General features: G+C 44.4%; 4 protein-coding genes across 5 annotated transcripts; 2 read left to right on the plus strand and 2 right to left on the minus strand.

Annotated features, from left to right (window-relative positions):
* The first annotated feature begins 3,983 nt into the window (after nucleotides 1–3,983).
* LOC112887237 (probable aldehyde dehydrogenase) lies at nucleotides 3,984–10,217 on the plus strand. Its single transcript, XM_025953364.1, has 15 exons — nucleotides 3,984–4,186; nucleotides 4,437–4,516; nucleotides 4,709–4,812; nucleotides 5,142–5,209; nucleotides 5,545–5,602; nucleotides 5,706–5,819; nucleotides 6,098–6,181; nucleotides 6,700–6,918; nucleotides 7,410–7,541; nucleotides 7,628–7,717; nucleotides 8,110–8,199; nucleotides 8,580–8,789; nucleotides 9,401–9,511; nucleotides 9,668–9,747; nucleotides 9,847–10,217. Exons 1-15 carry the CDS (start codon nucleotides 4,110–4,112, stop codon nucleotides 9,983–9,985), a joined length of 1,656 nt encoding a protein of 551 aa, XP_025809149.1. The 5' UTR covers nucleotides 3,984–4,109; the 3' UTR covers nucleotides 9,986–10,217.
* A 1,989-nt stretch (nucleotides 10,218–12,206) lies between these two features.
* LOC112887009 (AP2-like ethylene-responsive transcription factor At1g16060) lies at nucleotides 12,207–14,407 on the plus strand. Its single transcript, XM_025953081.1, has 7 exons — nucleotides 12,207–12,730; nucleotides 12,816–12,898; nucleotides 13,014–13,111; nucleotides 13,229–13,302; nucleotides 13,384–13,434; nucleotides 13,542–13,618; nucleotides 13,718–14,407. The coding sequence occupies exons 1-7, from the start codon at nucleotides 12,507–12,509 to the stop codon at nucleotides 14,332–14,334; spliced, it is 1,224 nt and encodes a 407-aa protein (XP_025808866.1). The 5' UTR covers nucleotides 12,207–12,506; the 3' UTR covers nucleotides 14,335–14,407.
* Nucleotides 14,408–14,642: 235 nt separating this feature from the next.
* On the minus strand, nucleotides 14,643–17,829 carry LOC112887048 (mitochondrial outer membrane protein porin 2-like). The gene is made up of 6 exons (XM_025953125.1): nucleotides 17,678–17,829; nucleotides 17,482–17,549; nucleotides 15,973–16,083; nucleotides 15,773–15,862; nucleotides 15,484–15,692; nucleotides 14,643–15,273 (listed from the first exon to the last, which is right to left on the minus strand). Exons 1-6 carry the CDS (start codon nucleotides 17,727–17,729, stop codon nucleotides 14,973–14,975), a joined length of 831 nt encoding a protein of 276 aa, XP_025808910.1. The 5' UTR covers nucleotides 17,730–17,829; the 3' UTR covers nucleotides 14,643–14,972.
* A 1,311-nt stretch (nucleotides 17,830–19,140) lies between these two features.
* Nucleotides 19,141–23,900, minus strand: LOC112885922 (protein IQ-DOMAIN 31-like). Of its 2 annotated transcripts, none has more exons than XM_025951626.1 (7): nucleotides 23,717–23,900; nucleotides 23,190–23,319; nucleotides 22,767–23,045; nucleotides 22,284–22,487; nucleotides 21,388–21,444; nucleotides 20,226–21,282; nucleotides 19,141–19,589 (listed from the first exon to the last, which is right to left on the minus strand). In XM_025951626.1, exons 2-7 carry the CDS (start codon nucleotides 23,280–23,282, stop codon nucleotides 19,558–19,560), a joined length of 1,722 nt encoding a protein of 573 aa, XP_025807411.1. In that variant the 5' UTR covers nucleotides 23,283–23,319; nucleotides 23,717–23,900; the 3' UTR covers nucleotides 19,141–19,557. The 2 variants fall into 2 exon arrangements, with proteins under 2 accessions (XP_025807411.1, XP_025807410.1); XM_025951625.1 differs by having other exon boundaries at nucleotides 22,767–23,048; nucleotides 23,717–23,899.
* Between the last annotated feature and the right edge of the window lie 3,015 nt (nucleotides 23,901–26,915).

Consider the following 26,915-nt stretch of genomic DNA (forward strand, 5'->3'; position numbering starts at 1 on the left):
ATGGATATAAAGTTTATGATCTGAAGTTGGAACACAACCATGAACTTCATTCACCAGAAACTTTTCACTTGATGGTGTCACAAAGAAAAATTTCAGAATTGCAAGCTTTTGAAATAGAAACAGCTGATGATTCAGGAATAGGTCCTAAAGCATCACATGAATTAGCGTGTCGCCAAGTGGGTGGGCCGCTTAATCTGGGTTACACCCTACGCGACCATAAAAACTATTTGCGAGGCAAGCGGCAACGCGAGATGGCATATGGTGAAGCGGGAAGCATGCTCCAATATTTTCGAGATAAAATAGCAGCAAACCCATCATTTCAATACGCGACACAAATGGATATTGAGGAGAAGATTGCAAATATATTTTGGGCTGATGCTAAAATAATTGCTGACTATACACATTTTGGTGATGTTGTTTCCTTTGACACTACTTTTGGGACAAATAGAGAGAGTCGGCCTTTTGGTGTTTTTGTTGGATTCAACCAGTTCAGAGAAACGGTAGTTTTTGGTGCTGCTCTAATGTATGATGAAACATTTGAGTCTTTTCGGTGGCTCTTTGAGACCTTTCTACAAGAACATAATGGAAAGCAACCCAAAACATTCTATACAGACCAAGATTTTGCAATGGGAAAGGCAGTTGAGCTAGTGTTTCATTGAGTCATGGCATGGATTGTGCACCTTTCACATAATGCAAAATGCTATCAAACATTTGCCTAAGCAAGAAAAAGATGAAGGCTCAAATGTTCTAGCTGATTTCAGGGCATGCATGTTTGAGTATGTGGACCAGGAAAAATTTGAAAGAGAATTTGCCATCTTGAGGACAAAGGTACAAAAGCAAACTTGGTTAGACAGTATTTACAATTTAAAAGAAAAATGGGCTGAATGTTATATGAAAGATGTTTACACATTGGGCATGCGAAGCACACAATTGAGTGAGAGTCTAAATAATAATTTGAAAATTCATTTCAAATCAGATTTTAACATCATTCGATTTCTGAAGCATTTTGAAAGAGTGGTTGAAGGAAAAAGAAACAATGAGCTGAATTCAGAATTTGAATCAAGGAAAAAATTACCAAGGGTCATAGTGAAGGTACCTATGCTATTGCAAGCAAGCAAAATGTACACACCAATCATATTTGAAGCTTTTCAAGGTCAATATGCAAGGTCTATGACAGCATGCACCAGAGTATTGGATGGAAACTATGAATATCTTGTTGCAACAGGGAGACTTGGTGAGGAACTTGTCCTTGATGAAGAGTATAGAGTTATTGGCATTGAGACCTTTCTACAAGCACATAATGGAAAGCAACCCAAAACATTCTATACAGACCAAGATTTTGCAATGGGAAAGGCAGTTGAGCTAGTGTTTCATGAGTCATGGCATGGATTGTGCACCTTTCACATAATGCAAAATGCTATCAAACATTTGCCTAAGCAAGAAAAAGATGAAGGCTCAAATGTTCTAGCTGATTTCAGGGCATGCATGTTTGAGTATGTGGACCAGGAAAAATTTGAAAGAGAATTTGCCATCTTGAGGACAAAGGTACAAAAGCAAACTTGGTTAGACAGTATTTACAGTTTAAAAGAAAAATGGGCTGAATGTTATATGAAAGATGTTTACACATTGGGCATGCGAAGCACACAATTGAGTGAGAGTCTAAATAATAATTTGAAAATTCATTTCAAATCAGATTTTAACATCATTCGATTTCTGAAGCATTTTGAAAGAGTGGTTGAAGGAAAAAGAAACAATGTGCTGAATTCAGAATTTGAATCAAGGAAAAAATTACCAAGGGTCATAGTGAAGGTACCTATGCTATTGCAAGCAAGCAAAATGTACACACCAATCATATTTGAAGCTTTTCAAGGTCAATATGCAAGGTCTATGACAGCATGCACCAGAGTATTGGATGGAAACTATGAATATCTTGTTGCAACAGGGAGACTTGGTGAGGAACTTGTCCTTGATGAAGAGTATAGAGTTATTGGCAACCCCTTGGACCAAACAGCTACATGCAGTTGCAACTTATTTAATAGAATCAGAATAATATGTGCTCATGCTTTGAAAGTTCTTGATTTAATGAATATTAAGTCATTGCCTACACAGTATATATTAAAGCGTTGGACACGACAAGCAAGGAGTGGCATTGTACTGGATAGGAATGGAAAAAATGTAATTGAAAATCCAAAGCTTGATGCAATGCTTCGTTACAGATATTTCTCTCACAAACTTCTGAATTTGGCACACCGAGTAGCCTACTTTCCCGAGTGCACTTCATTGATGGAGAATGCAATAGACCTCCTCAGCCAATAACTTGAAGACAAAATTAGTTTGTGCCCAAGTATTTCTAATGTTGGTGAAAGTGCAGCTCATGTTAATGTTGCTGCACAGAATGACACATTGAGTAATGCACAGTTAAAGAAAAAAGAGGGTCGCACAAGAAGTTCAAAGAGATAAAAACTTGGCTGGGAAGAAAAGTACAATGGGAGGAAAAAAAGGACAAAGAAAAACTCTTGTGTCCGTACAAATACCAATGGTATGTCAAATTTCTTTAACAAGTGCATTACATCATTATTATACATTTTCGTGCGCTGATGCTCTCTCTTGCGACTTTCCATTCTCGCAAGGCACAAGATATTGGGAAAGAAGCAAGCAGTGACAACACAGGGACTCCGAAGAATATGGGACCATCAGCTCCTTCATTCAACTATTGAACGGGGCAAGCAGTGATGATCTGAAATTTGAGGGATTCTTTTAGTTCTTGAGCAAATCGGGAGAGTTATTTTGTTGTTGACCCCTGTATTTTGTTCCTGGCAATTGTGAGGTTTAAGTTACACTGCAATTGTGGGGTATTTTGTTAAAAAGACACACTGAAAATGCATTCATTCTGGATTGAACGTTCACGTGAACCAGAAAATATTGTTCCATCAGCACAAGCACCTTGATGGCTTGATGTAGTTCCGTCCATACTCGCAGCGACCGCGAGACGGCCAGGCGCCCCGGCGAGGTGTGATAAGCGGAGAGCCCCCGGACTATGCAGCGAGCTTGCCAGCCTTGGGTCGAGCTTCGGCTCCATTTTGACAGCAGCATCGCGCGGACGTGATTCAGCGGCGGCGGCCAGGCGGCGGCGGCGGCAGCGGCGTCGATTTGCCTCAAGCTGCAAGGACAGAGAGAGGGGAACAACGATCCCAGCTCCCAAGAGACGAAAGGAAAGAAGCTGGGCCTTATCTTGGGCCAGTATGTACACAACGTGGATGGAGAAAATAGGAGAATCGTTGGATTTAAGATGGACGTGCGCACCGCAGGCTGCAGTACTGCAGCGGATCTGGCTCCCGTGATCGAGAGGGCAACGTGGTAGCCGTTCGAACTTTGAGCTCGTGCCCGTAACATTTTATTATTTTGGAAACTATTTAGAAAGAAAATAAATAATTCAAAAATAAATGGGCCGGAAAGCGGTGCCGAAATCTGCACTCACGGGCCAAATTTATGTGAATGTTCGAGGTGGTTACCTATAGTGGGCCAAAACCCAGCGCAAGCCGCGCAACAGGACCGCCGGTGCCGGTGGTTTCCACTTTGTGGCCCTGCGAGCCTACCTCGGCCCACAGTACCTAATCCTAACCCTAGCGGCGCACAAGAAGCAGCGCGCCGGCATAGAGAAACAGAGGGAATGCGCATGAACAAGAGAAACGCTTGCAAGAAGAAGAAAGCAATACTAGGATAGGAGTACGTAATACGAATCTTTTCTGTAGCGGACCAAAATCAATCAACAGAATAATAAAAGCGATACGAGACAGACCCATTTACAGCCGTCAGTCGTGCACATGGGATGATAAGGTGAGTTGTCCATCGTCTGTCAGATCTTTCGAGGTCCGCGCGCAGCCCGATCGCCCACGCGGCCACCCTGATGGCGGCCTCGCACTCGGGGCCCACGCGCAGAGGCCCCAGAGGAGCTGCCGTGGAAAGTTAAAAGCGCCCGCAGCGATACGCGACGCCAGCGCAAGGGCCCCGGGAGTGCAGAGGCTGCACTCGTGAGCGAACCCAACAAGCCACCCCTCCCCGACAATCGGAGCGGAGCGCAGCGAAGCCGCGGGCGCGGCCATCCGCAGATGAGCCGCCTCCTCTCCCGGCGGCACCTTGCCGCCGCCGCCGCCCGCCGATCCGCTCCCCTCGCGTGCGTGTCCAGGTGATCCGCCTCGCACTCCCCACTCCCTTTTCAACTTCCGCGATCTGTTGCGCGCTGGTGGATCGTGCGTGTAAATTTGAGGCGCTCCGCTGCGTGGTGCGATGCGGGATCGCACGTTTTCACTGATGGGCAGCGCGTACCGAGTGGTCGCGATAGGCTTACCTGTCAGGGTTGTTCGGGGCGCGCGGTTGAGTCGCTTCGGATGACAAGTTCACTTCGGTCTGGGACTGATTGTTTGCGTGATTCGCAGGTGGCTGCACACACCGTCATTTGCAACGGTTTCTCCACAGGAGATTTCAGGATCCAGTCCCGCGGAAGTGCAGAATTTTGGTGAGGGTTCTGCTTGTGGTTTTTGTTTTTTTGAAACCAATGCTCTGTGCCGTGTGCGTTCTAGGAAATTGAATAATGTGTCTGTTCTGTAGCATACTAGCATATAAGATATTGTTTAACTTTTCTCCCATTAAATGCTCAACGACATGAATCTGACACTGAGGTGCTTGTGCCTCAACCACAATGGTTCAGTGCAGGGCAGCTGGACAGCATCCGCTAACTGGAACTGGATAGTTGATCCTCTAAATGGTGAAAAATTCATCAAAGTTGCTGAGGTTCAGGGAACTGAAATAAAGGTATGCTTCTCTTATATTTTCCATGTTGCGTTCATGCAAGCATAGTTCAACTACATTTAACCTTTTCAACTTAACTCAAATTAAAACAATGCAAAACACTTTGTGATATATCAAATTTAGTTTTTCATCTTCCTTTATTTTCGCGAGGGTATGCAAACTTCATTCATATTTACTATGACTATGCAAAGATAGAACTGTTGTCAGTCCAAAAAATTGCATTTGAACTTGTTTGATGTTCTTATGGTGCCATGTGAAAGAAGTGTTGTTTGTCTGAAATTTTTCCATCAAGTATGATCTCATACAACATATCATGGTTTTTTCTTCTGCAGCCATTTGTGGAGAGCTTATCTAGATGCCCAAAGCATGGACTTCACAACCCACTTAAAGCTCCAGAGAGGTCTGTGTAGCTCTCTTGTATTTTGAATGATATTTCAGGGCTAACTTATTTTAACTCCACAAAAAAGAGAAAAAAAATCCTTAAGCCTGATCCACTTATCTACCCTCTAAGTCTCATTTAAATCACCATATCTGAAGTTGCTTGTTACTCTTGACTTGGTCATTGAATTTTATGCTGTGCTATAGATAATCTTGCTGTGATATCCTAGTTCTCTGACATGTGTTCTCACTGCCCAATGAAAATTAATGTTTTTTTTTCTTTTCACAGTCTCCAAGCTACAACTTATTCTTATCATAAAATTATTTATGTTTTTAATTAAAAACTCCAATATGCAGGTACCTCATGTATGGAGATATATCTGCAAAAGCTGCACATATGCTGGGCCAACCTGCGGTATGCCATACTGCTACTATGCTTAAGAAGAGATACAGCTAACACGCCTTTTTTGTTAGATATTGTTTTGCATGCCTCATTGTTGTCAAAATACTCTTTGCAGGTCTCAGATTTCTTTGCAAAACTTATCCAGAGGGTATCTCCAAAGAGCTACCAACAAGCTCTCGCAGAAGTTCAAGTTTCTCAGAAGTTCTTGGAAAACTTCTGTGGAGATCAGGTATTTGAGACTCTGTTTGATTTCTTTTTTGGCATGTTCTGGAGATTAGATTTATTCATTTGCATGATGAAAAATACTGGTATACATGAAAGTTTATCCATTAGTCTTGATCCAAGTAGCTGTAGTAGTGGGTTGAGAATGAGAGCATGCAGCAATACCAAATAGCTGTCAAAGTGGTTTAGCCTGCAGATTGGAAGAAAATGCTCCAGATTGCAGATTGAAAGACTGTCAATTTTATCTTCTCATCATTTATATGTTTTCTTTGTCTGCTGTAACAGGTACGCTTTCTGGCAAGGTCATTTGCTGTACCTGGCAACCATCTTGGACAAAGAAGTAATGGCTACCGTTGGCCTTATGGCCCAGTAAGTGTTCTTAACAGCTTCCTCTGAAAATTACTGTATTTGAGATTTCTTCGGTTCATTTTGTCTGTAGTCTTTTAAAAAGCCATGTGAAACAAGTCTAATTATTGCAAATCAATTTCCTAGAGTATCAAGTTGATTTAAATGGAGCAAATTTCTTAAGGTGATAAGCAAGCCTGTGTTGTTGAAGAACTTGTTCCTTTTGAGTTATATTCCAATATCTGTTTCGAGACATACCTTTTGATGTCTGGCAATGTCTTTCAACAAATTTATTGTACTTGCTGTCTGGATTGAAACCTGAAGACAAACTTTTAATATGCTAGTCAAATTGGTTGTTGTCATGACTGTATAGTATATAACCGAGTATCTTAGCACATTCCGTTTGATATTTGCATGTGGACTGTCACATGCTAGCTGATGACTTAGTTTTATATTTTATCTTATGTGGTGTAACCATGCAAGTTTATTTTTCTTTCATTCAAAATTGTGACACCATTCAATTTTATCTAATAACTGAGCAGGTTGCAATTATCACACCATTCAATTTTCCATTGGAAATTCCTTTGCTACAAGTAATGGGAGCCTTGTACATGGGAAATAAACCGGTCCTCAAAGTTGACAGCAAGGTTAGTGTTGTGATGGAACAAATGCTCAGGTTGCTTCATGATTGTGGATTGCCAGTCGAGGATATGGACTTCATAAATTCTGATGGTTTCACCATGAACAAGCTGCTGTTAGAGGTATGAACTCTATAACTTGCTGGTACTGGTTATCGGAAGATAGAGTAACCAGATAAGGCAACTCCCAATCACTGTAATTGCCATAGAAGTTTCTTTGTGATAACAAACTGGATTGTTTTACGTTCTGAATACCTTTTTGGTTTGTTTACTAGCATACTTATACCATGTTCCATAAGGAACTAGTTCCATGTTTGAACATATACCTGTTTTTTCTTGTTAACTCCTTTAGTTTAAGAATTAAGAGTTGTCCATGTCATTGATAAGCACTAGTAGGTTGTGCTTCAACCAATCCAGCAACATTTTCATTTGTAGGTATGTGGTACATCATGTTCAGCAATCGAGGTTTTGTAGAATTATTACTGAACAATATGCATCTCAGCACCTGCTAGTTTTCTCATTCAACGCAGAAAGTCCTTGGTCTACCAAGTGGACTTACATTCTACTTGCAGGTGGTAGATTTCATACTTGTTAGTTTTTGTGATCTCTTGTAGGCTAATCCAAAAATGACCCTTTTCACTGGGAGCTCACGGGTAGCAGAGAAATTAGCTGCTGATTTGAATGGCCGAATCAAGTTGGAGGATGCTGGTTTTGATTGGAAAATCCTTGGTCCAGATGTTCAAGAGGTCTGAAGTCATTCTTCAGTTCTACATCTAAAATTATATATATTCACAATCGGATCTGTGAATTAACTGGATTTTGCACCAAACAGGTTGATTATATTGCTTGGGTTTGCGACCAGGATGCTTATGCCTGCAGTGGTCAAAAGTGCTCTGCTCAGTCTGTTCTATTCATGCACAAGGTACTGCAAAATGTGGCTTACTTTGCTAGTGATCTTGGGTAGTGATTGTGGACTGTGTGCATCGCCTATGATGCATAATGTTTCTTTGCCGCTTGATAAATGAGTTGTGGTCCCAGTTGGTGATGTCTTCTGGTTCTTGTTTGTTGTGTAGCTTGGTCAATGATAGGTAGACCACCAATATAATCATATTGGTCAACTGTTTTTTGTTGAAAATGTATCCACTCAAGCTGTGGGAGCTGGCGACAGTTGTTGTAGATGCAATTGCTATGATGTTTTGAACTTTGGAGGCTATTTGAGAAGCTTACTGCCCTTGGAGCATATTTTGCATTGTTACCAAATTACCATGTGTATCTTTGTTCTTTATTTGTTGCATAATTGGCTTCCACTTGCAGAATTGGTCTTCTAGTGGTCTGCTTGAGAAAATGAAGAAACTTTCTGAAAGAAGGAAGCTTGAAGATTTGACAATTGGCCCCGTCCTTACGGTAAGTGGACAATTATTGGCATTTTTTATCACATAATGTTCTTGTAACTTCCATGCTATGGTGTGATTTTCCTATTATTTATCTGTTAAAAAGCTTAATCAACCAATAAATAGAACCAGGTAATAATATGGTTTCCTGTTATATTAATAGATGTGAGATCAAGACATCAAATAGTTTAAGACGAGGAGAAAGAACGGTCCTTGCATAGTACAGGTGTCCATCTAAAAGGTTAATATGTGTGGAGAAAAAAGGCTATCCATCACTGAATTTTGTGTGTTGATTTTTTATATGGTTGCACGACTGGATGGACACTGTAAGCACTTTTCTGTTTCTTCATAGAATTAGTTAACTAATAATAATGTTAATCTTTTCTGATCCAGGTTACTACAGAAGCCATGACAGAACACATGAACAACCTTCTCAAGATACCTGGATCAAAGGTTCTGTTTGGTGGTGAACCTTTGGAGAATCACTCTATTCCGAAAATATACGGTGCTTTGAAGCCAACTGCTGTATTTGTTCCTCTAGAGGAAATCCTTAAAAGTGGGAATTTTGAGCTTGTGACAAAGGAGATATTTGGTCCATTCCAGGTAATAGACCCCAAATGTCATTAGTTTATCATAATTTTAAATAATACTCCAATGCTTGTTGGTAATCCTGGCATTCCGGACACTATTACTACTAACCTCTTCGACGAACGTATATCGTAGATTGACTTGTGGTAACAGAATAGCATTGTTCTTGGTTTTGGACCACATCTCTGCTTTCTCTTTGCACAGTTCATTCATGGCTGCATTTTATTTTATTATAAAATTCATAAATTTCAGAAAAGCAAAAATAATTTGATGCCCTGCATTCCTGTGGCACTGTTATCAATCTAGTATATACCAAGTATTAACCTCATCCTGAAGCATTTACCTCGAATGTTCCCATGGCCACGGCCATGGAAAAAGCATACTATTCTTTGTTATGGGCTGCAACATCTACCTGTAGGTTTGCCTGCACTCATTCTAAGCTGCATGGATGTTTTGTTTACCCAAACAATCTTTATTGACGTCCTTAATCATTACCCTTACCGACAAATGCTTATTTGGGGTTAACTACATATTTTGATGGCATCGATGTATTCTACTTCTACTAGTGTTACCTATTTTTAAGTTGTTCTATGGTAAACACTAATCTATTCTGATTTCACAATTAGGTGGTTACAGAATATTCCGAGGATCAGCTCGAGTTAGTATTAGAAGCCTGTGAAAGGATGAATGCACATCTGACAGCTGCAGTAGTTTCAAACGATCCATTATTCCTGCAGGCAAGTTGGTTTTCTTCTTAGGGATGTTTACGTCCATGTTCATCTATTTTCTTTGTTATATTGCTACTCTTCATTTCTGGCATAGAAACCTTCAATCATGTTATTGTCGATAATCAAACACTTCAATGACCTTAGAGCCCGTATCTCGGTTTTCAGGACGTGCTTGGCAGATCTGTCAATGGGACAACATATGCTGGAATCAGAGCAAGGACTACTGGCGCTCCGCAGAACCACTGGTGAGCTAACACACACTGCCACACTAACAACGTCAATGACCACCCTGTATATGGTTGATCATCATCATAATAACATTTTCATTCCCCTGTAAAATTCAGGTTTGGTCCGGCTGGGGACCCCAGAGGTGCAGGGATCGGAACTCCAGAAGCCATCAAACTTGTTTGGTCCTGCCACAGGGAGATCATATACGATATCGGGCCTGTGCCCAAGAACTGGGCACTCCCCTCCCCGACATAAATGTATGGAGATTCATCAGCTAGAAGAGAAAACAATAAAAGGGGGCGAGAAGCGGAAGGTTTCGGGATTCGACGAGAGTCGAGTGGAACTGTTTCGAATAATTTGCCCGTCTAGCCATTCTCTGTACCCTCCAGAAACATAATAACATATAAAGGGCAGAAAAGAATCTTGTAGTGTGGTTCAGGATTGGAGATTGGTTCGATAATAATACTAGACTAGTATTTTTTCCACAGATCTTAGTTTATGCTCGTTCAGTCGCCATGCGGATGCCTTGCCGGTACAATGTGTGTAGTTTGTCATTGCTTTCGCACTGTCCTACTGTTCCTGAAATCTACGCGGACGCTCTGCTGGAGTAATGATCTAGTCTTAGCATCGGCTAGCGTGATCCTGTTCCGGCCATGGTGGTGCCACCAGCAGCTGCACGCGGGTTCCAGCCTTCTGAACTTTCGGCGCGACCGTGAACCGGCGAGGTCGCCCATGGTCGGCGTAGAGCGCCCCGGGAAGGCCCGAGGCCGGCCGGCCTGGCGTCGACAACCGCCGATTGCTCTGCGCGCCTCCGCGGTAGAACACACGCCGCAACCGCTGGGCAACCAGCCGATGAGGCCTGGCGCAGCCGCCGCCGGCTCGCGCGTCATTCGCCACCGTGGCTGGCCACCATGTCGACCTGCCTGATATGCTATGCTAGCAGAGCGCGCCCGGTCGAAGGGCCAAGGCGAGCTGGTCCGGTGGTGCCGCAGAGGCCCAGGATGGCTACGGTTCGCAGTTAGCATGGCGTGCACAAATGGTCTGCATGGACGGCGTCAAGAAGCAAGTGGCTTGGCTGGCGACCGCAGCGAGCACATGCACAGCAGCGGCAGCAACGAACTAGCAGTATGAAGCAAGGGTAGATAATAATTATTAAAAACAATAATATATACCTCTAATAATCCAGGTTACCAAACAACTCGTAACTTATTTCCTCCCCTCATAATAATCTGAATTATATAATTTACCATCGATAAGCTAGATTATATGATCTAAAGTGGCTGACAAACAGGGCCTAGTCCCACATCGCCCGCGCAGGTAGGGTCTGCGCCGGGTACAGGGCGCCGTTCCGAGAGGGTTGCCGCCGCACGGTTCTCTAGCAAAAACCCATGCAAATCCGAACCGCCCGGCCGCAATCCTGCGACAGGTACGACGCTGTATATCTCCACGCCTCTGAAAGTTTCGGTGTGGGGTATGGACTCGATGACGCGATGCGATTCTAACGGGTGGGCGGATACATCTGTGTCCTTCGCAGGGTTGCAGCCGTGTGCGGCAAGCACGGGGCTAGCAGAATCCAACACCGCTCCGGTTTGGCCTGAACCTTCAGATCAGTAAGATCAGATTGCGATACTAACTGATGGATGGACAAATCTGTCTTTGCAGGGGGCAGCCTTCTTTTTGCAGGTGTGGTGCCTTTTTTATTTTTGAATTTTGATACTAACTGCTCATACGGCGGCGGACTCTGCTCTCTCTCGCGAGGCGTCGACACGGGCACGGGGGTGTCCAGGAAGCAGAGAGCCAACAGGCACGCAGCGTCCGGATCCGGACATCACATCTCAGACTCTGACCTGAGGTGGATCCAACCCTCTATCTGCCCGTGGTTTGCCGCGACCGCGACGGACATGCGGAGGAGACGCCGTATGGCGCCGTACGCGGCTGCGGCGGAGGGTCGGCGCGCGCGTGCGGTGCCTGCGCCTTGCGGCGTCACGGCCGACGGAGTTGCCGAGCCGATCGTCCTCGTACTCTCTCATCTCATCATGGCCTCAATTTGGACGACATGCAACCCAAGCATTACACTGGAGCTAACCAAGATAGAACAGTTAGTTCTCAGTCGCCGAGCTCCCAAAACTATTCCAAGGAGGCAAGGACGAAAGGCACACGTCTCGCCGGTGAACCGCACAAGACGCCAGTACGTCACCTCGCCGCGGACACGCGGAAAGACGACAAGCGTAGCGTAGCCCTGCCAAAACGCATCGCACAGGTTTCTCAGATCGGTTGCTGCTATCTTGTCCTCCCATGGAAGACGAAGCCAAGCTTTCTTTGGACTCCTCCGGGGAATGATACTTGGCCTTCTTGTTGCAGCATGTTGGAAACGCAAATATGCTGTGAAGGAAAACGTAAACAATGAAACACACGCACACACGCCTCACCCCTGACTATACACAGACGCATTCTGCAGCCGCCAGCCCGAGATCAGACAAGGAATCGTTGCAGCTGAACTCGATGTTCCCAAACAGGAGCACGGACAAAACCGCATAGTGAAGACAGGCGGAGCTTGGCCTGAGACCCCCGTGAAAACCATCAACGCCTTGTCGTGCCTCGTGCGCTCGCCTTCGCCAGCAGACAAAACCTGTCACCGGGCGACGCAGTGGCGCGGCTGTATATAAGCGCACCACCGGATTCCGGCGTCTCACCTCGCTCGCAGCCTTACTGCACCCACCGTCCGTTCGTTGCTGCAGCTGGGGCACTGGGATCAGCTGCCGTTGCTGGGCGAGCCATGGAGAACTTGCTGATGGTCAAGAGCGAGATCGAGAGCTACGCGGGGCCGGCTCCGGCCGCGGCGATCAACGCGCCGGAGGCGAGCCAGGTGGTGGTGAGGAGGAGGAGGAGGGAGCCGGCTCTGCTCGCGCCGATCAGCGGCGGCGCCAACGGCAGCGGCATTGGCAAGCCGCTGCCGAGCATCACCGTCAAGAGGAGCTCCAGGTTCCGTGGAGTCAGCAGGTAGCACCGTAGCAGTGCTCCAAATTCGGACTGCGTGTATTTTTAAGCTTGTAACTAACCTTCATGTTTCTTACTTGCCGTGCAGGCATCGATGGACAGGTCGTTTTGAAGCGCATCTGTGGGACAAGAACTCGTGGAATCCAACGCAGAGGAAGAAGGGAAAGCAGGGTAAGTTCTTGGGAAATCTGAAGTCACTTGTCATGGTGGCCTGGTAGGGCTCAGAACAGTATGGTCATAGATCAGATGATCAATGCTGGATATGTTGTTTGATTACCAATAACAGTCTATCTGGGAGCATACGATGAGGAGGAGGCAGCTGCAAGGGCCTACGACCTTGCTGCTCTCAAGTACTGGGGACCCACCACCTACACAAACTTCCCGGTAATGATACTGATGACAGAACGCTTCAGTTTGCTAACAGCAACGGACAAATCGACCGGCAAAGTCTGTCAGTCTGCATGGCAATGCTGCTGATTTTGTTTGGTTGGTATGTTTCAGGTCATGGACTATGCGAAGGAGTTGAAGATAATGGAGAACCTTACAAAGGAAGAGTACCTTGCATCACTGAGAAGGTGCACATTGTCCCTGCAGAACTACTACAGTAAAAAAATGCTGCGCCTCAAATTCTGAAACAAGTTTTATCTTGATGACAGGAAGAGCAGTGGCTTCTCAAGAGGAGTGTCCAAGTACCGAGGGGTCGCCAGGTACCACATTTTTTTGGAGAAAATTCTTCAATTCCTCCATAAGTAGTTAAGTATACCATTTTCAAAAAAAAAAGTTTAATGTTTCAACACAATGCAAATGCTTTCAGGCATCACCAAAACGGAAGATGGGAAGCAAGAATCGGCCGCGTCTTCGGGAACAAGTATCTCTACCTAGGAACTTACAGTGAGTACATCAACACAACTTCTACCTTCGTATCCAACACAACAATGACAAAATTTCACATCCAAATCACATCACCATCACTCGTGGAATCCGTTCCAGGCACCCAAGAAGAGGCCGCGCGCGCGTACGACATCGCCGCCATCGAGTACAAGGGCGTGAACGCGGTCACCAACTTCGACCTGAGATCCTACATCACATGGCTGAAGCCGAGCCCGAGCGCCCCCGTCGCCTTCAACCCTGAAGCCCTCCTGATGCAGGCGACTCCGGCCGAGCAGCTCCACCCGGCGGAGACCCAGATGCTCCCACGCGGCAACCCGTTTCTGCTGGACCACAATGCGCCGCCGCCGCCGCCACCGCCACCGCCAGGGAGTAGCGGCGGCCAAGAGGCCTCCCTGATGTCTCCCGGCGGCGTGAGGAGGAGAGGCTCGCCCACCGCGCTCAGCCTCCTGCTCAAGTCGTCCATGTTCCGGCAGCTGGTCGAAAAGAACTCTGACGCCGAGGAGGCCGGACTGGGGATCAGGGAGGCCGCTGCGCATCCGGAAGCCTATGAGTACCACAACTTCTTCCAGGGAGAGGCTCCGGACATGTGTGATTTGTTCTCGTCAGGCAGCGGCCATGCCCAAGAAGGTGGGTTTCAGGGAGAAATCGCGTGCTACGACGATGCCGAGAGGTTGGATAATTGGAGCGGTTTTGGCAACATGTCATCTCTGCAATAGTTGCTGTAGAACTCTGTTGGAACAGACCGTCTTATGTAAATTTCCAAGATTTCAAACTGCTCGTTTCCCTTCCACACGCTCCAGACTTTGCAAATTTGCATTGATCAACAACGGTTAATCCGTGATTAATCCCAGATGCATTTTCTGCTCGTCTGGTACATGAGCTTGGTTTCGTCTTAGTTAAATAGGAGTACATTCAAATCGAGAACGACATCATGATCGATTAGTACAACCATGCAGGTAGAATTACAACAGAAACGGACATGAGACAATTGTGATTTGTATGCAAATGCAAAGGAATAAAATAGTGGAAACAAGCAAACAGAACTTTATCCGAATTTTCGAGGTGAGCCAAAGGAACATCATCCAATGGTAGACAACATGAAAATCAGATGCCTGGACAAAGTTTTCCACCAAAAAGCCCGTGAGTGGCCGAAACAGTTGGAACCACGAATTAACTGGTAAAAACAGAAACCCCTCGAGTAGTCTAGAACAGGGTAACACGCAATGAATTGAGTTTGTGGGATCTGAGATCCCACGGCACCAAAGCTGAGCCTACAAGTTTAGTCCAAGCTTGTTTACCGGACTTCAGCTGCTGATAACAAAAGCTAACATCCTAAAACCAGAAGCCGGCGCCCTCAGGGCTTGAGGACCAGGGAGAGCCCAACCTTGGAGCTCTTCTCGATGGCCTTGGTGTCAACCTCCGTGGAGATGGTGACCAACGACTTGGGCCTCCATTCATGCTGGATGAGAGCACTTGCCATGCCGTAGTTGTTAAAGCGTGCCTTCACTGTGGTCAGAGGGTCCAGGGCATGCTGTGTCCCAAAGGTGAGGGTGTTCTCATTGCTTGAGAAGATATGGGTCAGCTCACCTCCAACAGCTGTGGTTGAATTCACCAAGTGGTAGTAGGAAGCAGCAAGGCTGTCTCCCTTGTTGTTCCTGAAATACAAAATGAGCTTAGTGTTGTGAGCTAAACTATTTCTGTTGGTCGCAAGTTTGTCATAGTCCATGCTAGTATGTGCAGAAGGTAGTAAGAGATGCAGAAACAAGGCATGATATTTGACCTTTAGAAATTTCCTAGAGACTAATCACTGCTAAGGGCAAATGAGTTGCAAACAAAAATTGTTAAGCTTAGAAGAAACCACTTACAGAGTCACTGCTGCAACAAAGTCATTAGTAGTGTAACTCAGTCCAGCATTGTATTTGGTCAAGTCCCCAGATGAAGTATCAAATGAGGCGTCAGCACCAACAGCAACAGTTTTAGTTCCGAACACACCAGAAAAGTTAGCGACTGGGTTTGCATTCAAGCCAACACTAGCAGCAACACCAGCATGATGGTGCAAGTACTGGAGTTCAGCCTAAAAAGACAAAAGAGGAGATTCATTCAGTGTGTGAATTCATTACTAAAATTGCTTGATCTAGGAAAGAAAAGATGTACCTTTGCTGATTTCTGGTATGGGAAAGGAATGCATAAAATTGCCTTCAGACCTGGTGTGCCCAGATCATGAATTGTGAATGTAGTTGTCACCTGGTGAAAGGGAAAATCAGGTTATTTGTACAGAAATGGTGGCAACTTTTTTCTCTGAAATCAGTGAAAGATGTGGTAATAAATGAGTAATGACGGATATTTCAACTTACAGTCGATTCTGAAGTTGCTTTCACATCCACTGTCACATTTTCGTGCTTCAGCTGGCTCTGGATTTCACTGAAGATAGCTTCATTTTTCCTCGTGCTTGCAGCAGTAATGGCCTACACACGACATAAGGGACTATAACAAACACAGCAATGAGGAATATTCAGATAGTACTACAATCACTATCCAAAAGATAAGTTTGACCCCTCAAAAAAAAGATAAGTTTGACAAAAAAAACATCACAACAAAGAAAACAATCTACATGAAATAGGACATGTGATGCATTTGTAGGCTTCCAGCATGACAACTGGCATGCACAACAACATCAAGAACCAATCAGTATAAGAAAAAAATAATTAACAGTTATCTGACATCAAGCATACCAGAATCGTAAAACCAACAACAACCAACTAAAACCAGATGTAAACTTCAGAACTGGACAATGGACAGAGATCAAAACACAGATACATGTATGTAGTAAAGCAGCATACTCTGAATGCTAGAACATGCATCTAAGAAACTGGAGAGACGCGCATGCAACTCATAGTCCAAAAATCAAGTCTCTGAATGCTAATTGATGGATTCTCTATCCAACCAGCTGAACTAAACTGCTACCCATAGCAACACACCACATTATCTCCTCCTAGAATTTCTACTCTTTATCTCCTCCTAGAATTTCTACTCTTTAGTACAAACCTAGCCACATCCTACATTCGAAACATGCCCAATGAATTGATGAGGAAATCCAGCAAGAATTCACTAAAGCGACATAAGAAAACTGAGTAACCAAACACTGATAAGCAGAAGTATCTTCCATAACAGTATAACAGTTGTCAAATTTATTCCATAAAGACTAGAAGACTCATTTGCAGTAGCACACATACTGTACCAATGGGAAATAGAGACTAGATGGTTCATTTGCTAGAACACATACTGAACCGCTGGGAAACATGACACACACATGGACAAAACCTGTGGAAAGGGAAAAGGTACGCCCAAATTACAGTGGCAAACACCCTCTCCGTTTGAATCCACAGCATGTTTATTATCCACAGATCGAATCATGTCACACAGCTAATAAATCTCAAGTTACTGGACAAGTCAATCAACTCCACATCTAAGCCAGAAGCCACCGGACAAAGTAATCCACAACTTCTCCTACAAACTCACGCCAAATACTGAAGCCAGGATCCACACAGAATGACAGAAACAACAGATATAACTGCAACATCGATAGCAAACACATCGCGTCTCACACCAAAGGCCTGCACAGATCATACCAAGGAACAAGCCCCAACCAAAGTCCATCTCAAGTTCCCAACTACACCCAGACACAAATCTAGCATTTCAAATTAAATCCGAAGTTCCGAACCATGGCCACGGGCCATCGCAGCTCGATTTTATGGTACCTACACTACACAGCTATCCACTTGGACACCGAAATACCACCACCACTAAGAAAAATCTACTTGGAGCACACCAAATCAGAGTAAAGGCACGATGTGAAAACTTACAGCTCCGTTGGAGGCATAGGTGGTGAGCGTGAACTTCTGGTCCGTGTGGTAGTCCTTGTAGAGGAGATCTGCCAGTTCCACCAAGAAAACACCGCAAACCCAGTATTAGCAACCCACAGACTCAAACAAGCACCAAGGAACAGCCCCAGCAAAAGCGAGCCCCTGAATCCCGCAAGGCAAGAGGAGCCGCTCAAACCTCTGGCCTTCTTCCCGATCTCGGTGTAGAGCCCGGGACCCGCGGCGGCCATGGCTGGCGGAGGAGGCGACGGCGCCGGCGGCGAGGGGTGGGGGAAGGGGATTTCGGGGGACTTTGGAGAACGGAAGTGGACGGGACCGGGAGGAGGGCGCAGCTATTTATTGGTGACAGGACGGTGCGGCGCCGGGCGCCGCACGATACGAGATGGGCGGTCTGGATTCGATCTCGCGGCGGTGTGTTGCCGACGTTTTCTGAATAGAAAGAAGCAGCTTGAAATATTCTCTTCCCCCGGCAAGGCTTGCGCTCTCTGTCTCTCTCTCTCTCTCTCTTAGTCGTGTTCTTGGTCTCTAATATCTAGGAGCCTTGGAGGGAAGGTTGGTGAGAGGGGAAAAACCCGGCTTGTTTTACCATTTTTTTAAGATATTGCTACATGTTAATGGTTTTATAAGTTGTCTTAGGGTAAGTAAATTGCTATACGTTGTTTCCACGTAGGATTTTTATTAGGTGGCAGAGAGAGGGAGAGAGAGAATAAGATGGTTGTTTCATAAAACAACCGCCTCATAGGCTAAAATTTAATACTATAAGACCATTTTCTCACCATTGTACGAGTTGTTGTTGCCATACAACTTATAATATTTATTTTTCTATGCATAAATTATGTAATTATATATTTACTATGAGACAAATTATAAGACAACCCATTGTATGTATTGTCTGTTACATCGTCTCAAAATGATGTGGCAATGCGTGAGACCGTCTATTATACTAGACCAACGTACTTGCCCTCGGATCCATATAGTATTTTTTATGATGTGGAGAAAGGAGGGGAGGAGAGAGAACGAGGTGGTCGCTTCGCGAAACAACTATCTCGTAGGCTAAAATTAATGGCTACAAGACATGTTACTCAAAGTTGTTATCCTGCTATTCATAATATTTTTTCTTTTTCATTCCACAAATTTAAGGAAATATACTCATAATATTCATTTTTTCGTTTCACAAATTTAGGGATATAGTTCTTTTTTTCATTCCACAAATTTAGGGATATAGTTTTTTTATTCCACAAATTTAATTTAAGGATATATACTCATAATATTAATTTTTTTCATTCCACAAATTTAGAGATATAGTTCTTTTTTCATTCCACAAATTTAGGGATATAGTTTTTTTCATTCCATAAATTTAAGGATATAGTACTACCACAAGAAAAAAACAGGTTATATATTCAATCTTCAAAAGATGATGTGTTATTGCTGTCCTCCGTATGCCCGATCCTTGGTTTTACATTTTACAGCGTCCCATTTACCAGTTTCCAAGCGTGTGGTTTCACGTACGTATGAACGTTTTGCTTGATTTTGAACATTTTGAATTGCAACAGGTCGGTCGCCGAGACAGGCGCATCATGGCCATCGGCGTTCCAAGGCAATGAGAACAAGAAAATGGAAGCCGGGAAAGAACAACACTGCTACCAAACAGCAATCAAAAGGACATTAATAACTACGGATCATGGATGATGTCTCGCAACCGTCAGTCAACACACAGCCCAGAATGCCCAAACTGGACTCAGATTGTTCAACTCAATCCATACAGGTTCTCGTTCTCTCTAACATCAGCAGCTCTCCCAACAAGCAGGAACTGGGGCATGTCGGGGGACCAAAACAAACCGGGCAAACACTTCAGCTATACATCACAAAAGGCTGGACGGAAAACCCTATAAATAAGTCGACTCGCAGCAGGTTCAGCACAACAAAGCCATCGTCACGGGATAATGAGAACATCTTTTTTTTACATCACAAGCAAAACAATCGGAGCAAACTGCAGATGCCTTCCACCAAAACAGTTGCGCTAATCAAATGGACCATTTTGGAGTTTGGTGTGCCTCTTCAGCGCCTCCACTCAGCTTTCAATGGTCTCTCTGCATAGAAGACATGAATTAATTAGACTGAGATGCGACTGAACAAAATTACCCCATTTAAGTAAAGAATATTTAAATAAAACTTGATCAACAGAACTGCTACTTATTTTACTTTTTTTATGGCCAGTGTAACAGTACTTTCTTCAGGGCCAAGGTATGAGTTTTAAAATAATAATAAGCATAGTTGAAGCTGCAATGCAAGAAACATTTAGTCTCATTTTCTTCCAGAGTATATAAAAAGGTGGTTCAGATTTCACAACCCAGCTATGTGACAAGAACAAAAGTGGCCATGGACGGAGACGTAGCCTCAGATTCTAAAACAAATCGGATGTGACAGAATATAGTTGTAGTATGGGGAAACAAAATGGCCTCCTTTTCTATCAGCTTCTAAACTATCACGTGTCAAAACTTTATGTATAATCAGCCACATTTTCCCTCTCATTGAGAAAGACACCATAATCTTCTGGAAACAGATAAGTTACCAGTTCATGCAGCATTTGTTTAGGTTGAAATAGCCTAAAAACTCAATGCAGATTTAATGACAAGAAGATCAAGTCCTTATGACAGGGTACATGATAGATATACAGATGTGAATTAGTGAATAATGAGTTTTCAAAGATTTTCTTTCCTACTTACCACTCGCATCTCTTGATGACAGCATAGCCTTGTCGCCTTTCGCTCCATCCTTGCCACCAGCATGGGTTGGCCTTTGTGTACGTGGAGAATGCGCAATCATCTTACCATTGGTAGAGGATGGAAGGGAGTGACGGCGAGTGAAGCCATTTTTCTCTGCTGAATCAGAGCTGAGTCTCGGTGAATTCTGTCCCCGCAGTTTTGCCTTTGCAGATTGTGTTGCAGCCATGTAGCTGGGCAGAGCTGGAGAATTTTTGGAGCCATTTTCAGGATATTCTGGCTTAGTTGAGAATGAGGACCTCCTCTTGCTGCCTTTAAGGCTTTCAGTAGAAAGAGGTTCTTCTTTGGATCTCTGTTCTGTGTCATTCACCAAAGCATTTTCTTCATTGTTAATGTCTTGCAGGGGCATACTTTCAGCTGGTGGAGCAACAACAGTTGGTTCATCAACTTTTTCATCGTTTGCGACTGGATCTGAAGCAACTTCCTCATCAGGCTGGAGATCAGGTACTAGTATATCTATCTTTGCATTATCCGTTAGTTTAACATTCTGGGGCTCTTCATTCTCAGGGCAAACCGGAACTTGCTTTGCACTTCTTAGTGGTCTCTCACTTTGGACCTCTTGATGGTCAGGGATCTCAGGTGCTGGATTAGATACCTTTGAGGTTTCAGCTATGGAATTAGTTACCTTCCTAAGGCTACGTTTAACCTTCTCAAGTTCGGTTAACTGTCCATCAGGCACTGAATCAGCAGTAGCACTACTTGGTTTCCTTGGATTCCGTTTTGTCTTCTCAATTTCTATCGATGTGTTTGTTTGTGAAGGCTCAAATGGCGTTGCAGAGCTCTTCCTAGCATTGCGCTTTAATTTCCCTGACTCAGTTTCCATTGCATAACTGGCCTTCTTTGCATGTGGTTTCGCATCAGCGCCAACTCTCTTTGGTTGGGAAATGGGCTTCCAGACACGACTAATGGTCCACCTCTCCAACCAGTTGAAGGCTGAATTAGGGTCCATCTCATCATACTGGAAGTGGAGAGCTTCAACGACAATTGGTGAAGATAGAAGCTACAGCAAAGGCAAAAAGAATGGAGTTAGCATAAAACGCCAAACAATAGTCAATATTTCCCAGCTTGTACATTCAAGCCCTTGTACAGTGTATTTTGATATTACCTTACGAGCAAATGCATTTGAAGATAATTTCTCCTTCCATGAATCAGGTTTAGCACTCTGCAAGAAGGGAAAAAAATCACATTGTCACCATTGTTGGGTCCCACAATAATCATGAAACTGGTTGTTGCATTGGCAAACCATGCAGTTTTGATCACCATTTCAAAAAAAAAGAAATAGGAGGAAGTTCCTGCACAACATCCATATTTGCCACTGTAAAAATATTTCTTGCTTTTAAGTTGAATATCAAGGAAGGATAAAAACATGTAGATACAGTCATCTATGTCTGACATTTGCATAGAAATATATAACAATGTTCATGTTCGTAGTAACTGCAAAAGTGTGATGAGGCCAATGAAAATACAGCTTTATCTTTAATGCAAGCAGTGGAGCAAACAAATTTCCAGGAAATACTGCATTAATCATGTATGGAGCACACAAAAGTTCCCACTTCCCAATTATGCATGCAGCATTAGCAATTTGATGATAAAAGGATATAAACTATATGCAACTTTATAATTACTTCTGGGGCACAGTCTGTACACAGTAACTTCTCAGCATTTGTCATCCAGAAGGGAGCTATCTAATTGAAGGTTACTCCAATGCTTCCCTATCGGTGCCGCACTAATAATATGGACGACAGTCTTAGAATGGAAGAACCTTTATTAGAAATATCTGATTCAGAACACAATTTTATTTATTTAAACACAGAGGTTAGTCTTGCATTTTCTATTCATTAACCACATTTGTAGAAATATCCTATAGCTCTTGAAGGAGAATAATGGCATGTACCCGTGCGACCTTATTTAGTTTGAGAAACCCTAACAGCAACCTGTAAAATGGCACAATATGTACTTCGCTGGTTTTAAGAATAAAAAAATGATTAGTGAGGAAGTTACCTCAAAGTTCTGTTGGGTAAGTTTCCGACTGGCATGAATGACAGCTTGTGAAAGTCTGACATTCCTTCCACGGATCAGGGCTTGAAACTTCACAATCAACCATGTTGCACGGAGAGTTGAAACAGCTTGCCTCCTTACAAGATGCCCCCGAATCAAAGCCTGAAGTCTTATGATCCCTTTCAATGCACGGAATGCTCGGCGTGCCTGGACCAGTACCATAATACAATTAGCACCATACTAAGCCAAGCATCTATGACAAAAATACTTACGAATTGCTCTATCACGGTAGTGTCAAAGGCTCAAAGCATGAATGTCACAATAGCACAGCACAGAAATTTGTATTTATCTCATCTTTTTATATTAATGGCTCTAGTAGAGACTTGATGCAGTGCTAGATAACATCGGAACATAGCACAAAGCCAAGAACAGATAGCACAAGTAATAAAGCTAGTGAAACAGGAAACAGAAACAAAAAAATATTACCAGATAACCACGGAAGGCAGCTTGCGCCTTCACAGCTGCTTGCTCTTCCCTCAACCTCTCAGCATCATTGGACGCATCAGACCCCACAGTGACTTGCTTCTCCAAATCTTGATTGACATCAGGCACTGCCACTTCACCTTGCACGTTGGAATTATCACCCTTTGCCACCTCCCGCACGGTCTCATTGTTGTGGGCGCTAACAAGCACTGGCTCCGAGATCACCGGGGAGCTCTCGGAGAACGCGGGCTCCTTACTAGCATTCCCTTTGTTGCTTGCACCCTTCTGCGCGTGAAAAATAAACGCATCAATCAAGAGAACAGATCTCTTATCCGTAGCTGCAAGCCAGCAACTGCATAACCCGACTTGCACTCGGAAATTGGAACCGTGACGCCATTCTGAAACTACACAACACGAGTAACGTACCGATAAATCCTTGGACTTGGTGGAGGTGGACCGCGACGACGACTTCTTCCCGAAGAGCACGGACTTGATCCACTTCGCCGGAGACTTCCCCATTGGAGCCTAATCCGCCGCTCGCCGGGAGGTTCAGAGGCTGCAACAGAACCGCACATCAGTGCACAGATCTACACGAAGACCAAATTTCCCCCCGCACCCCCCCCCCCCAACACACACACACACACAAACCCACCAAGAGACGCAGGAAGCTGCCAAAGCCCTTTTTTTACTACATCCCCAACGAGCAACCTTGCAGAGGATTTCTAAAAATCACAAAAAAAATAGGAAAATGAAAAAAAAAAGGCTTCAAAGGAGAGAGACGCGAGCACCGACAAATGCAGCACCAAGGAACCCAAATCCACGGTACAAAGCACTCAAAACCATCACAGAGGCGCGCGAAACACCGCTCCCTACACCCCTCAAACAGCACAGATCTAGACGGCGGCGGGCGGCGGGCGGAGGACGCGCGCCGGATCTAAGGAAGAGTCGCTCACCTGAGGCAGCGGCGGCGCAAAACCCTAGCTCCCCCTCTCTCTCCTCCCTCCCTCCCTCCTGCCTGCCTACACAACCATTCCAGAGAGAGAGAGAAGAGAGAGAGAGAGCGCGCTGGGCAGGGCGGGCGGAGGCTACTGGTGTTGGCTCGTACTGCGCCGAAAAATGGCGAGGAAAGGAAGAAATGAGCTGCGCGGAAAAGAAAAAGGGAGGAAAAAAAGAAGATAGAGCCGAGCCACTCCAGAGTGTGACTGAGCTAGTGTGCGGGCCCCACGTGCAACGGAACCGCTTCGCCTCGCCCGGGCTGGGACGGGTTCACCAAACCGACGTGCGGGGCCCACGTCCCGCGCCGCGGGGCTTACGGCGTATGACATGCGGGCCCCTGCTGGGGTTTACACGAGCGGTACGGCACGTCGGTGCGTGAAGTGCGCGGTGGTGGATTTACTGCTATGCTTCGGCAGCTAAGGATGACGGAAAAAATTGCCGTCCTGTCGTATCCGCTTCTATAGTTATCATATCTGTTTTCATATTTGCGAAAAAATATGGAAATGGAACATGAAGCGGGAATAGATATATCCCGTCTGTATACGCGGAATTTTATTTTTATTCGGATGATCCGTACTAGCCCCGTGTTTATAAAATTTGGAAAAAAATTAATAGCCACACCATATATCCTCTATTATTTTAATATTAATCGGTATACTCCATGATTTAATCATAGAAAATATGAAATATTAATCAGATTTCTTAGAAATAGCTTTTATAAAAATGTGTGTCAATGTATATCCACGCAAGGTGAACGGTGATTAAATAATATATATTTCGGTAAATTTTTCGGTTCTCGCACCTTTCACTAACCGTATAATACGGAAATACGGAAATAGAAATGGTCGAGGGGGTTCCGTCCTTTTTCATCCGGCTGTACCGGGCCCACATGGCATTTCCTCGAGATATTTCGCGTCCCGTCCAGCTGTATAGCCGTGAAAACCTTTTTTTCCCGGGAGGAACGGGGTTAGCAGGGCCTCGTCTTTTCTTACCGGCTAGCTGTTGACCCGTCCCTACCCGGCTCTTGGACGGGTCCTCGCGGCGCGGTGGGCCGTAATGTCAGTGTCTGTTTGCATCTTCTGTGTCCACGAACCGTTGCCTGTGAGGGCCAGATAATACTGGTGCACGAGAGATCAGCGGGCCCCACAGCATGTGCGGTGATTAACGCTTAAACCGCTTGTTTTGCTTGTGTTTGGGATAAAAAATAGTTCGAGGCTTTTGCTGGAGTGCAGTTGGGGTGGGGGGGGGGGGGGGTGGGGTAGGGGCTGCGCTGGGCTGGGCAGGGGGCGCGTGGCCATTTTAATCATGCCCATTTTGCCCTTGATGCCTCTGGCCTATATGATGATCATCATTCCTCTACCACGCACAGTTCAAAAAATGACTCCCAGCCGGCTTCTACCATAGGCTCTAGTTTATGGCCTGTTAACTTTTTGCCGACATCGCCATGTTAGACATGTCACAACTTCTTAGTCTAGTGTTTGGTTCACTTTCACAATTGAAACTTGCCACAATTTCTTAAACACATCTCACATGTCTCATATGCTAAAAGGTGTATTTTCTTGCTATATACTTTTACCACAAGCGTGACTTCGATTTTTGTAGACCAAATTTTACTCGGCAGCCACGGGTTGACTAAACTTAGCTTTGGTAAGAGTAGGCACTAACTATATATAAAGGGATGGCAAAAAGTCTTAAATTTTATTCTGGATAATCTAAGGGTCGGACTTTAAAGTCCAGACTCTAATTTTATTCAATTTTAAACTAAAAATATATAAGAATTAAATTGAATTATTAAGAAAGCACTGAAACCACGACCCTATATCATCTCTAACCACGCATGAGCACTTCCATAGTATGAGACACGAACTGCATTGTCTTGCGATCAGTAATAAGCTAATCAAACCAAACAACAAGCCACCAGCTCTCAACAGTATCATCTCCTAGTACGTTGATTAGCGGCCCAAACGGAAATAGCGATCACCATGAAGCAGATTAAAGCATTGTTCCGGTACTCAGAGCCGGTGAGGTCAGGCGACGGCCGACCCGCCAACCACCCGTACGTCTGCGAGCATGTCTTTCCGAGCTCTGACCTGGGCCACATGGCCCACATGTCCGTGGCGATAGATCACATCCCGTCGACCGATCGCGTCCCCGTCGTGCAACACCGCAATCCCAGCTCCGATTTGTTTTACCCGTGGGCAACAAACACATCCGATGTTAAGCCGCTGCAATAAAAAAAATACTCATACCTTGTACCCAAAAATACACGGTCTCTATTATTAATCACTATTTTTATATTTTTAATAATAGTTACTGTAGTATACTATTAAAATCCAATCACCAAATATAGAGCAGAGCGATGAATACCTCTCATTTAGATGGGAGGGAGGTATATTATGTTGATTACCAAAAACTTTTAACTAATAGGAATTGGATTCATAATCTTCTGAGTATCTTCAATCACTAAAATATTAATTACCAATTTTGGTATTAAAAAATAAATGAGTAATTTGTTGAAAATGCTCTAATTGTAATGGCAAGAGAGGTTAGATGCTTGCCCAGCTATTATCACACATAGGATTAGCGTAGTGGCGAGGCTAGCTAGCTGCAGGCCGGGGTCATCAAACTCAACAACCAAGCACAACCTGCGCCACACATGCCTGCATCGCATCCGTTGAACTCCGCTCCTCGGATGGGAGGTGCCGACGATGTTTCGCTCACGATTTGGTGGTGGCCAACCGCGACGTGTGATTATGTTAGCAACTGCTTTAGATTTTACTAAAGTTCTAACGTTACTATCATCATCGTTTAGGTACGGAGTTAGCATCGATAGAGAAGAGACCTGCTTTTTTTTTAGTCTTTTTACCCATGAAGCCACATCGTTGAGCTCCATGACCCCAAGGTTCTCCGGTGAGGCAGCTAGCTTTGGCTCATGCGCTCATGGCACGGTCAACGGCGGTCCTTGCGATGACATGCAACTTACTACCTAGTTGAGCTCTAAAAGAGTTACTACTATCTACCTAGCTAGTACTCAATTCTAAGATATAAACATTTCTAGTTTCTATTTTAAATAAAAAACCTCCAGTTCAACAAAAAATTATTATCCGTTTGAATCACCCTCACTAAATTTTAGTCCCTATCACATCGGATGTTTGG

Source organism: Panicum hallii, chromosome 3 (genome assembly GCF_002211085.1).
Source record: "Panicum hallii strain FIL2 chromosome 3, PHallii_v3.1, whole genome shotgun sequence".
NCBI lineage: Eukaryota > Viridiplantae > Streptophyta > Magnoliopsida > Poales > Poaceae > Panicum > Panicum hallii.

What these genes read in the sequence shown, in the direction of transcription:
- LOC112887237 (XM_025953364.1), top strand. Translation starts at nt 4,110, where the DNA reads ATGAGCCGCCTCCTCTCCCGGCGGCACCTTGCCGCCGCCGCCGCCCGC. An exon ending in CCCCTCGCGTGCGTGTCCAG is followed by an intron (nt 4,187 to 4,436) that starts GTGATCCGCCTC and finishes CGTGATTCGCAG; the next exon opens with GTGGCTGCACACACCGTCAT. An exon ending in TTGGTCCAGATGTTCAAGAG is followed by an intron (nt 7,542 to 7,627) that starts GTCTGAAGTCAT and finishes TGCACCAAACAG; the next exon opens with GTTGATTATATTGCTTGGGT.
- LOC112887009 (XM_025953081.1), top strand. Translation starts at nt 12,507, where the DNA reads ATGGAGAACTTGCTGATGGTCAAGAGCGAGATCGAGAGCTACGCGGGG. An exon ending in GAGGAAGAAGGGAAAGCAGG is followed by an intron (nt 12,899 to 13,013) that starts GTAAGTTCTTGG and finishes TACCAATAACAG; the next exon opens with TCTATCTGGGAGCATACGAT. An exon ending in CCACCTACACAAACTTCCCG is followed by an intron (nt 13,112 to 13,228) that starts GTAATGATACTG and finishes GGTATGTTTCAG; the next exon opens with GTCATGGACTATGCGAAGGA.
- LOC112887048 (XM_025953125.1), bottom strand. Translation starts at nt 17,729, where the DNA reads ATGGCCGCCGCGGGTCCCGGGCTCTACACCGAGATCGGGAAGAAGGCC. An exon ending in CATACCAGAAATCAGCAAAG is followed by an intron (nt 15,693 to 15,772) that starts GTACATCTTTTC and finishes TTGTCTTTTTAG; the next exon opens with GCTGAACTCCAGTACTTGCA. An exon ending in TTTGTTGCAGCAGTGACTCT is followed by an intron (nt 15,274 to 15,483) that starts GTAAGTGGTTTC and finishes TTTGTATTTCAG; the next exon opens with GAACAACAAGGGAGACAGCC.
- LOC112885922 (XM_025951625.1), bottom strand. Translation starts at nt 23,282, where the DNA reads ATGGGGAAGTCTCCGGCGAAGTGGATCAAGTCCGTGCTCTTCGGGAAG. An exon ending in CCAAGTCCAAGGATTTATCG is followed by an intron (nt 23,049 to 23,189) that starts GTACGTTACTCG and finishes TTTCACGCGCAG; the next exon opens with AAGGGTGCAAGCAACAAAGG. An exon ending in CTGCCTTCCGTGGTTATCTG is followed by an intron (nt 22,488 to 22,766) that starts GTAATATTTTTT and finishes GTACTGGTCCAG; the next exon opens with GCACGCCGAGCATTCCGTGC.